This window comes from Dendrobium catenatum, unplaced genomic scaffold, assembly GCF_001605985.2.
Source record: "Dendrobium catenatum unplaced genomic scaffold, ASM160598v2 fragScaff_scaffold_1165, whole genome shotgun sequence".
Classification (NCBI taxonomy): domain Eukaryota; kingdom Viridiplantae; phylum Streptophyta; class Magnoliopsida; order Asparagales; family Orchidaceae; genus Dendrobium; species Dendrobium catenatum.
In genome coordinates, this window is record NW_021319627.1 from 760,912 (window position 1) to 773,249 (window position 12,338).

Below are 12,338 nucleotides of genomic sequence, written 5' to 3' on the forward strand. Positions count from 1 at the left end.
GTCCGGCCGCCTTGTAGGAGAAGTCCACAAACGATTTTAGGTATTTTTATTTAGTTTTTGGTTAGATTTTTCAAGTTAAAGGGAATCTAGGGTTTATGATTTTTTGAATTATTTTGTTTGATTTTGGATTTTTACATTATGGATCATGGTTAGAGGCAAGGAAAAGGGATCTGCGTCATTGCGGAGAGACTCTTCTTGGAAATATAGTGTACAAGTTGACATTGGCGGCGGAGAGAAGAGCTATGTTTATTTGAAATGTAATTTTTGCGATAAAGTGGTGAAGGGAGGTGTTACCAGCATGAAGGAACATCTATCATGCTCACACAAAAATGTTAGCTCTGCACACAACAATCAAGTAAAGGTATTCCACAACTTCTTATATGCTATTACATTACATTTATGTCAAGTGAGCAATGAACATGAATACATGATAATGATCTTTTCTCTTAATGAACAGGGAAGAGAAAAGTGAGTCATGTTGAAGATGATGATGACATGGCATTCATAAATACAATTGAAGAAGAAGATTCACTTGAAGACCCATTTAGTGATGGGATATGATTTCATTTTATATGTTTTTTTGTATTTTGGGAGTTTTGTTAAACTAATATTTTGTGATTTTGTACTTTGGGACATGATTTTATTGCATCTACTTTCTTATTTTCCACTATTTTCATATATCATTTAGATGTTTTTATTGCAAGGTACAATATTGCTATTATTTTCCTGCTAAAACCCTTAATTTTTCATTTACGCAATTCTGTGTTCGTGAGGCTTACGCCTCAGACCGCCTCGAGGCTTACGCCTCGCCTCACGGATGAAAACCGCCTCGAGGCTTAGTTACGCAATTTTAAACCTTGTCCGAGGGTGAGGAAACTGAAAATGTCAATTTTTTAGGGGAAGGATGCGCACTGGTGGATCTACAAGGTAGAAATATATTTCGTAGTCAATGGGTTGACAGAGGAGGAGAGCCTGATGGTAGCAGGTCTATGTTTGGAAGGAAAGGCTTTGGCTTGATACCAGTGGAGGGACATGCGATGACCCATAAGGAGTTGGAGAGAATGATTGTTTGGTAAAACATTTCCAAACTAGTAGGTGATGAAACTTCTACGAGCAGTTTTTCGCCTTAACACAAGAGAGTTCAGTGACGGAGTAGTGGGAGAGATTTGAGTACCTTACTAGCCGATTGGACCTCCTTCCTGAGACAGTATTAGAGGAAAATTTCAGTAAGGGACAGGCACCAAAGATGCAGGCAATGGTTAGAGTAATGATGCCTCATGACTTGGGAGAGGCTATGGAGCTAGCTCAATTGGTAGAGGATCAGAGGCACCTTGAGAGAGATGGGAGGCAGCAGCTCAGGAGGACCGCCACCTTTCTAGAACTCAAGAAGCCGACATCGAGTACTCTTCGAGAGACTTCGAAGGAGAAGACTGTGAGAGTAAGACCTAGGAACAACTTCAAGAAGCTCACAGAAACAGAATTACATGAGAAAAGGGCGAAGGGGCTCTGTTTCAGATGTGACGAGAGGTATAAGCCAAGGCACAAGTGTAAGGACCAAACTCTTCAGGTTCCTACTATTTGTGAAGAAGAGGGAATAGAGGAGAGTGTCGTCTTTTCACCTTGTGGACAAGATGGGTCTTTGGGAGGGGAGTATTGTTAGACCGGTTTAGCCGGTCCACATGGGACCGGCTCAGGCGGAACAGGAGGCGGAAGAGTTCTGCCTCTCCTGTACACCGCTCGAACCGCAGGAGCCAATAGAGCAGTTTAGGAAGGATTTTTAGGGAGTTAGGAGGCAAATGTGAATGTATGGATTGTTTAGAGAATTCCTTTTGGATTGTATGCATTAAATAATTTATTTTCTTAGGGTTAGGGCATATCATGAATTTGGCTAAATCTGAGATCTCTTAGGTTTTTTTTTGCTTTAGCGGCGTCTAGAGATTTGGGAGGGATAGATTCTCCTCTCGAATAGAGGATCAATTGTATCTTGGTATTTTCTTTCTGTTCTATTTGATTTCTTGCAATAAAATTATTATTTTCTCTGATTTTCATTGGAGATTAGAAGAAATTTCTCACTGTTTTCCCGAGATTGATAGGAATTACTTGAAATCTTCGAGTGTTCCTATCACAAAGCTCTCCACCTTTGCTTCCCTACTCCTTTGGATTCTTACTTTGAAATATTCAATGTCTAGCTTCAACTCATGCTGAATGGGAACAGAATAAGCACCAGATATTTAAGTACATATATCATCAGACAAGAACACTTATTTTCTTTAACATATCCTCTCATTGCAAACCTTCCCAGGCCCCTTTGCACGGGTTTGCACCTAATATATTTATCATTGTACCAGTTATTGAAAAGATTGCAGCAGTACATGAACATCAGCAAATTCTTATGACCATATGAAAGACAAAAAACTTATAATTAGAAAAGAGAGATTTTAAGAACCATAAATATATTTTTTATTCCAGTAAAATATTTAACCTTTCAATGATTAACAGACAAATTTTCGGTGATGCAAACAGGATGAGAAAAGTTACATTATATTTCAGAACAGCACATCCTAGTGATCTGTGGAACTATTTTAAAACCAACATTGGGTAAAAGGAACCGATTTATACTTTATCAGGTCTATTAACACATAAAAAGATCTTCAAGTAATAATGCAGATGCATTACATACCAAAACAAATCAGCAGCTAGCACAAGTAATAGAGCAGAAAAGACATGGAAATATTTGATGGGTGTTGAAGTAGGCGATGCATTTAGGCGCTCAAGCCGATCTTTAGCAAGTGATTGAAACATCTGCTTACAATCAATAGAAATGAATCCACATTAGATATGACACAATCACTCTTACAGACACATAAAGTTTATCACAAAAGCTCAACAAATGTTACCTTAAGGGAACAAAGAACAACCAACCAAGTTGACCATAAAACAGTTTGCGAAAGATTAGGTGGTACCACCAAAGGAAGGAAAGTTCCCTGCTCAAAAATGCACCGCAACATACATAAAGAATATAGAAAAAAAAACCATCAACTGGTAATTGTTCATAAAATGGTTAGAGAAACTAAGTAACAATAACCACGAAGAATTTTTTCTTTAAAAGAGTTGATGAAAAGCTTCCACAAGGAAAGAAACAAATTAGCAGTATTATATAGATGGCCAGATAGATGCTTTCTTTTATTAAGTGCATGTTGAACTAGCATCAAGAGAACAAACCCAGTAACTGGGTTTACTTAATTTACCAAATGGATTGAAGGAAACGCCAACAAAGTAGCTAGCAAGGCATATATTACACGCATTAAAGAGTCAATTTCTCACATAGAAGAAGACAAAAAGCCAAATCTTGATAACCATGTAATAAAAGCTGAGAATTGGCTGTACAAAGCCATCTTCCACAGCTGAAAATTGTTCAAAAAAATTAAAAAAAGGCATAAATCTTGACGTAATGCTTATTTCTAAAAATTTGTATTCATAAATTCAAAACAGAACATGAATGCCTAACAAGAACCTAGCCCATGCCAAATAAGATTATACTTGAAGAATTAGCATCATCTCATGTCAACCTAAGAAAACCTTTGTAGTTCTATATGGCCACATCATTACATGATAATTGCTTATAACTCTTACTTGTCAATGGCGGATCGCAGTGCAAAGTTTCCCATGGAGCTATGGCACGACGCGAACCATTTTAAACATGGCACACAATATAAAATTATATATATATATATATATTAAATACCATTAAATAACAAACAATAAGTTGATTAGAGCAAAATTTAAACATAAATATCCTATCAAACAAAAAAAATTACAACTTAAAATCCTACAATAACTTACATCGATAGATTTAAGTAGGACTTAAGCATAATTTACCCTAAATTCAACCAAATAGCAAAAATGACAGCCTTAAATCCTACAAAAAAAAAAAGTTAAATCCTTTAATTTTTTTTATTTTATTAATTTGATGTTTAATTAATTGATAATTAATTGTGATACTAATATATAAATCTTAAAAAATTTAGTTGTAATTTATAATTTGAAAGTTATACCATGTTAACAAAATAGCGGGCACCCTTTGCGCCTTACACCATGTGCTATTGCCCATGAATAGTTTGCGCTATTGATGCAACACTCCAACCAAATAGCATCATATATGCGCCCCGTGCCATGCGCCGCACGCGCTATGCGCGCCCTATTTTGCCTCATTGACATGTATGTTATAACTTGCTATATAAAATGAACTTTAAATCTTGACCAAATCTTGCAGAAGATTATTGTGCATTGTCAATTCGAATGTTGTCTATTTTCATCATTTATTCATTAAACATTCTACAAAATAAATGTACCATGCACAAAAGGTTTCTACAAAATGCGAGGCTTGGAGTGAGTTAATGTGGCAAAAGGATATATGACAAATATGATTTTATGATTTCTAATGGAAATCTAACCCATGATGCAAAATATCTATACAACAAACATGCAAAACTTTCTAGAATACAATATTTTATCTATTTATAAAGCTCAAGTTGAGGAACTTTTTTTAGACATTCTAATTTGCCCCCATCTTTTAATGAAATTTGATGGACTTGGTATTTTTCCCCCACTATTATCATTATTGATGAATTTCATCTATAGAAGTGACAAACAAGTTCAGCGGCCGAATGTTTCACATAGACAATGCTACAATAGGGGTGGACTCTTTGGATAGATGCTAGGATGAGGAGTAACATGCTCAAAATATGGATGGGTGAGGTTCACCATCACATGATTTACTCTTCACCATCTCACTCACCTTTTTTTACAATTCGCAGTTGTTGGATCCCAGAAAAGACAAATATCCTTTTGGATGAGGAGTTGATGATTTTGAGAAATTCTAATCAGTTTCAAGATGATCTTTCTTAGGGGTAAACCAAGGGAATTGATGAAGAGCTCATAGATATCAAACTCTGAGTTTTGCTTTTTTATGTCAGGTCAAAGATTTGCATTGAAAAAAATGTATTAGCTGTGAGAAAGAGAATCAACATGCTTCTAAAAGAAGAATTGTTTTTAGTTTTAAAATTTGTATCAGTTTTTATTTATCTATTTTATATCAACATGCCATGTGCTAAGCTCTTGATTAATAGTTTATCCTTTCTTTATAATTCTATGATGTAGTTTATTATAATTAAATAAACTGTTCTGATCTTTCTCCTGTACGTGACTTCTATTTTTTTTAAACTACTTCCTCGATGTGCTCTTTCTTATTCAATGCAGCATGCCATTGATCGACGTTTAAATAAATTTTCTTCACAGTTGTCATTTGTTGAAGTCTTAGCAACTGAAAAGGCCATTCTGCTTGGCTTCCAGGTATGTACCATTGTTAGCATGCTTAGCATGTCACTAAACTTTTAAGTAATATTCTTATATCTTTCTAACCTTTTTTAGTTTTTATATTAGCCTTTTAATTGCAATTTATTTATTTCTTAGTAGCATCTCATGAGTTCAACTTTTGAATAAGATTTATTTCTTTCCTTATTCTTCTCTATTATCATCTGTTGTAATCAATGATACTATTGCTGATTGATCCGTGGATGACTTCCATTTTATGTTTTATATCCGCATCTTTGTTGTGATTTATCTGATTTCAAGCAGCATGTCATTTGCTTAATTTTTGATTAATTTTATTTCATTTTCAATGATTCTTTATTATCTTTTATTGTACTAGTTGAATTTATTTCAACTTAGGTTCTATTGTTAGGATGCTTGGCATTTCATTCGCTAAATTATTAGTTCATGTATTTTTCTTGCTATTTTTATGCCACTTTGACATCATTTTTTGTAATTTAGTCGAGCTTTGGGTATTTTGGTAGGTATATTAGTGTCCTTTTTCGTGTTGGTAGGTATCATTAGCGACCACATGGAAGGAAGCTAAACCAATAATGAAAACGTCAAATGAACACTTGGCCAATTAAAACAAGAAACATCTACGCTTACAACATCTACGATGAAAATTATCCATAATCCATTGTGCTGCAAGAACAAGTTTCCACAGGCTCAAAAGATTAAAAATATATCTTCCGCTTAAAGTGCACAATTTGGTCACGGACACAGTAAATGTTAATTATTGAAAATATAAAATACGGATGCTAGTTGGACACGATATTATAATGTTTATATCATAAAGATAATACATATAAATTAAATAAGTAAAATATTCATAATAATAAAAAAATGATAAGTTATTTAACAAGGATTTGTACTTAAAACGATTAGCATTAGAATACTAAGAGTCAAGCATCAATGTCATATGTCGAACATCTAGATGGTAGAAGACAGCGGCATTTTTAAGGGTTCGGCTTCAATTTCATGCATTGGGCATCGGGCGTAATGTCGAGACAGAGTCGATCGTCCATGTTAAGATGTCATTGGATAAAGATAAGATATCGAGATAGCATGGGGGCATGAATGTGGGTATAGAGATTGTCAACATCATGGGTCAATGTCAAGATGGCATCATATGTCAATTTTCAAAAGGGTTTCGCACATCGATGTTGAGACGGGCAGACAACGTCAGAAGTCAATATTGAGACAGCATTGGGCACCAATGTGAAACCCTAGTTGTAGCCCATCATAGAGAAATGACAAATGAGAATATTTGGGGAATGGCATATTGAATACAAAAACTGATCTGAGACATTCCGGAGGTGTCAGATGTGTGTGTGTCAAAGACATGTCAAACACTGCATACCTTAAGGAGAAGTGTTTATGCATCATAGGTACAACCATATGAGACTATGTTGCATTTACTTAATAGATAAGTCGAAAGAAAAGTATACATTTACTATAAGTTGTCTGTGCCATCATATTCTCATTGAATATTCAAAACAATCTTTGTGAAAATGCTCACTTAATCATTTGTTATTTAATTGAGAGAATGTTCTCAAAAATTTTGAAATTTGAAACACCTTTACAAATGCTCACAAAATGTTTTCCTATATCTTGGATCACAGCTAGCCTACCTTTTTATAGTTTTAACTGTATTTGTTATAAGGACATACCAAACATTTTTAGGTCAAAACTTAATCCTAAAGCAGAAAAATATGCTTCTTTGGCTATGCTTCTAATAAAAAGGGGAACAAATGCTTTAATCATGTCACAAAGAAAATTCTTTGAAATTATGAATGTAAGCTTTATCTAGGGTCATCATTTATTTAAAACAAATTCAATTAAGGGAGAACATAATTAAGGAAGATAATTTTTTGAGGAATTTTACCAATTCTTTTAATTAATTATAATTTTAAACATCACAATCAATGACGAATGTAGAAAAAGAAGCTAGTCCATAAAACTAAAAATAAGATAGGAACTTAGAATATAAGCTCCCTTACAGGAAAATTAATGAAATTAATAGATATTATGATTCATAAGAAGATAAATATTCTGTGCATTCAGGAAACTAAATAAATGGGTTGGAGAGAAGGATAAGAAGATTGATAGTTTATGATATAAAATATGATTTCGGGTAAGAGTCGTACTAGAAATGGTGTAGGTGTGATTATAGATAAGAATTTGAAAGATAATGTTATTAAAATTAACAGAATTAGAGATAGAATTATAGTTTTAAAGATTGTTATTGATATTAAGATTATTAATATTAGAGGTGCTTATGTTCCTTAAGTATGTTTGGATATCAGTTCAAGATTAAAATTTTGGAATGACTTAGAATAATTAATACAAAAGATGTCTATTGAAGAAAAAATTTTTATTGAAGGAGATTTAAATGGACATATTGGTAGAGGGGTATATGATTTTAAAAGCATTCATGGTGACCATGGATTTGAAACAACAAATAAAGGTGGTAAGATCATATTAAATTTTTCTTTAGATTATGACTTTTTAATAGCTAATACTAAAGAGATGAGCATCTTATCACTTATAAAAATGGATATATTAAAACGCAGATTGATTATTTTCTTATAAGAAAATTAGATCGTTTAGATTGCAAAGATTGTAAAGTTATTTTAAGTGAAAATTTATCTATTCAACATCGATTATTAGCTTTGAACTTTAAGATAAAGGGACAGAAAATAAAAAATAAAGTAAAATTATTTTCTAAGATTAGATGGGGACATTTAAAAAATATTACAAATGTATTTTTAAGAGTAAGATTTTAGATCGTAAGATTTTGTCTGTGCATGAGGATGCTAATGTTATGTGAGAAAAAGTGGCTAATGATATTAAGAATATTATAAAATATGTGCTTCGAGTTTCGAAGAAAAAAACTCCTAATAGTAAAAATAGTTGGTTGTGGAATTCAAATGTGCAAGAAAAGATAAAAAATAAAAAGATTTGTTATAAAATTTGATTTAGATGTAAAATTCTGATAATTGAAAAAGTTATAAAGATGCTCGTAAGGAATCTAAGAAAGTTATTTGCGATACAAAGAGCTTAACTTTTAATAATTTATATAATATATTTGATACTGAGGGAGAAAGACATATGTATAAGTTAGCCAAATAAAGAGATAGAAGTAGTAAGGATTTAGTTCAAGTGAAGTGTATTAAGAATGAAGATCAAAAAGTACTTTTCTTAGAAGATGATATTCAACAAAGATGGATGGGATATTTTGCTAAACATTTTAATGAAGAATGTGATTATATGATTAGCTTTAGTGATTTTAGCACCCTAAATGAAAATAAAAATTTTTTTTAATTGGCGTATTAGTAAAACTGAAGTTATAGATGTTTTAAATAAAATGAAGTGTGAAAAAGCTATTGGACCTGATGATATTCCAATAGAGATGTGGAAATGCTTTAGGACTTACTAAACTTTTTAATATTATTTTGAAGACTAAAAAGACGTCAAATGAGTGGAGAATGAGTGAGTTAATTTTTATTTTTAAGAATAAGGGTGATGTACAAGAGTGTGTGAATTATAAAGGAATTAAGTTAATTTGTCATACTTTAAAACTATGGGAGCGAGTTATGGAATGTAGGTTGCGGCGTGATACTAATGTTTCTCAAAATCAATTTGGATTCATGCCGGGTAGGTCTACTATGGAAGTCATACATTTATTGAGAGGTTTGATGGAGAAATATAGAGAGAATAAGGAGGATCTACATATGATATTTATTGAGTTAGAGAAAGCATATGATAAAGTTTCAAGAGAAGTGCTATTGAGAGTTTTTCTTGAAAAGAAAGGAGTTAATAATAATGTTTATATTCAAATCATTAAAGATATGTATGCAATAGCTATTACTTGTGTTCAAACACAAAATGGTTTGACCAAGTATTTTCCTATTTCAGTTGGATTACATCAATAATCAGCCTTAAGCACATATCTTTTTGCTTTAGTCATGGATGTTCTCACTAGACATTTACAAGAGAATGTACCTTGGTGTATGTTGTTTGTTGATGATATTCTTCTTGTTGATAAGACTAGAAAGGGAGGAAGGCAAACTTGAATTATGTAGGTCAACCTTAGAGTCGGTTTTCGCTTGAGTATATCTAAAAATGAATATATGGAGTGTAATTTTAGTAGCAATAGACCTAGTGAGGGGATTGTAACTTTGAACGATCAAGTCATTAACAAGAGTAATGTTTTAGATATCTTGGATCTATTGTTCATAGTGATGGTGAAATAGATGGGGATATTATCAGCAGAATTCAAGTTGGATGGTTGAAATATAGGAATGCATCGGGCTTGTTGTGCGATAAAAAAGTCCCCCTCAAACTTAACGAAAAATTCTATAAGATGGTGGTGAGACCTACAATGCTTTATGGTGCCGAATGTTGGCCATTAAAAGAGAAGCATAATACTAAGCTAAGTGTTGCAAAGATGAGGATGCTTAGGTGGATGAGTGGCTTTACCCTTAGAGATAGGATACGAAATAAGCATATACATGAAAAGGTTGGAGTAGCTCTAGTGGAAGATAAGATTAGAGAGAGTCACCTTAAATTGTTTGGTCACATTAAACGGAGGCCTTCCGATGACCCGGTTAGGAAAGTTGAGGTATTAAATTGGACTTATGTTAAGAAAGGTAGAGGTAGACCTAAAAAGACTTGGTTAGAAAATATTAGAAATAATCATTCTTTATTAGATTTAAATGAGAATTTGACTTTTAACATGATATAATGGAGAAAAAGAATTCATGTAGCTGACCCCACGTAGTGGGACAAAGGCTTGATGTTGTTTTTGTTGTTGTAATCATACTCAAATACATTAAAATCCATCTTAACAACAAAACAGTTCATCTTCATAAATTTCAAAGTAGTATAGCATGCTTGGCAACATAAATCAAGCAATCTCAGTTTACCATAAAATGTTAGGTTTAGAATAACAACCACCTTGTATATAACGTAGTTAATTAGCTGTTCCATCAGTTTCCGAGACTCTGAAGAATACAATTGTTTAAAGAATAACATCTGCAAGCCAACAAAAAAGATAAATAACTAACCAAATCAACCGGAGAAAAAAATTTTAACCACATAAAACATAAAAAAGGCCAATTAAGAATTGATGCAAAATGTCGAATATAAATCATATCTTTGTGTAATGACTAGTTCAAGAAAATGATACTAAATTTGGTTTTTGTCTGTTGAGTTATTTAGCTGCAACGTCTTTCAAGTTTGATGCAGCTATAGTAAAAAATTTTCATGTAAAATAATATCAAAGAAAAGCATGCAAGTCTCCTCTCAACTTCCGCTGGACAACTTATTCAAGATGTCAAAATTAGCTCACTGCATTCATGGCATGCAAACTGATTTAGGGAACTTAGAATCTCAAGTTTAAACCAACCCTCACAAGGTTTGCATATCCTAAAAAAACTGCAGTTTCTCTGAAATCTCAAGAGATTCCCAGTTCTACCTGTAAGCTAACTTAAATCTCAAGAAATAATTAAAGTTGCTTAGAAGCTATAATTCTCCAGTGTTGGTCCCATAGCTTAAGATGTCACATTGGCGTGTCATTAAAGTTCAACAAATTACCACACGTTCAAAGTGCCAATCAAAGAAAGTTCAAAGTAAATGAAAGAATGTTGACAGTAAGACTTGAGTTCGTAGGACACCTTTATTCTTTTTATTGCTCATAGATTACCTAAAATATCTTGCTAGAGAATGGTAATTTGAAAGTACAAAAACAACAACTTGAATACGTTGCACAACAAAATCAGCATGCAAGTGGCAGAGCCAAAGATTTTATACATTACTTAAGATACATTTCTCATCATGACTATCATTAGATAAAGGTATGAACTTTTCAATGTGTGAACAAACTAATTCATAAAAGGCTCTCTGCTCCCCATACTTCTTCCAATCAAATGGCACCATCATATTCAAAATAAACAGGCAAACCGAGGTAAGCACTTTGGGCAAGTTCAAGAAAACTTACCTTGAGACACAGAACTAGAAGAATATATGCATTAACCGCTAGATTAACCAGTAAAGCAATGGTGACGTTTGACCCAAGGAGCACATCCACAGCACGTCCTGCCTCTCCCAGTCCGAGGCCATTCCTCGAGAGGAATGAGAGAACCCACCATTGAAGCCCGGCGACGCTCAGAGCCAAGCAGACTGCTGATACCGCAATGTAATGCAAACTCATTTCCACAAATTCACACCTTTATCTACCCAGTCAACATAATCAACAGATCCAATCTAACGAAACTGGGCCCTTGACCACAAAACAGTCAGGAAATCGCGGTCAATGCGTGCCCAAAATCTGCATCGGAGTTCCGTTTCATGCCTCCATGCAAAACTAAAAAGCTAGAAACTTGACAAGACAATCCGATCGGTAAAGTTAGCATTCGATCCAGCGACCAATTTCCGGGCAAGGAAACCCTAGAATCCGTGTTTGCTGAACGATTGCCTTGATGAGTGGAATCGAAGAAAGCGTAGGGAAAAGGGGAGGACGACTCACGTACGTTCTGGTTCAGGTAGACCCCGTTGCCGTGTGGCCGACGGCGTGGATCTTCGCGCGAGATCTTTTTTGCAAAAAACACGATTGCTCGATTGGCTCCGTCTTCTCCGGTCCTGATCGGTTAAATAATTTCAGAATGGAGATCGCTGTGGTTTGCAGGAGAGTCAGTTAAAAATAATATATTAGTTGAGTACACCTTATGTTATATAAAATTAATAATATGACAATAACTGCATAGTAATATTTTTTTCAATATTTATTAAAGGATTATATTTCTCTATGAATAATTAAAAAAAAAAAGGAATATATATAGATTTTTACATAATTTTGTATAACCATCAATTTGAGTTTAAAGTATTAATATACAGATATATACAACACCAAAAATTAAAAAAACTTTTTAAGAATGCATATACAAAATTGTATGTAATTCTTA

General features: G+C 33.4%; 1 protein-coding gene across 3 annotated transcripts in view; it reads right to left on the reverse strand.

Annotated features, from left to right (window-relative positions):
- The window catches only part of LOC110111279 (E3 ubiquitin protein ligase RIN2), a 60,553-nt gene extending 48,493 nt beyond the window's left edge, over nt 1–12,060 (reverse strand). For 2 of the 3 annotated variants that reach the window (XM_020843074.2, XM_020843071.2), the window contains exons 1-4: nt 11,375–12,060; nt 10,333–10,410; nt 2,898–2,984; nt 2,681–2,802 (exon numbers count right to left, since the gene is read on the reverse strand). In XM_020843074.2, coding sequence (XP_020698733.1) covers nt 2,681–2,802; nt 2,898–2,984; nt 10,333–10,410; nt 11,375–11,587 — 500 coding nt within the window. In that variant the 5' untranslated portion in view covers nt 11,588–12,060. The remainder of the gene's footprint in view (nt 1–2,680; nt 2,803–2,897; nt 2,985–10,332; nt 10,411–11,374) is intronic. The other variant, XM_020843073.2, reaches the window with a different exon arrangement.
- Between the last annotated feature and the right edge of the window lie 278 nt (nt 12,061–12,338).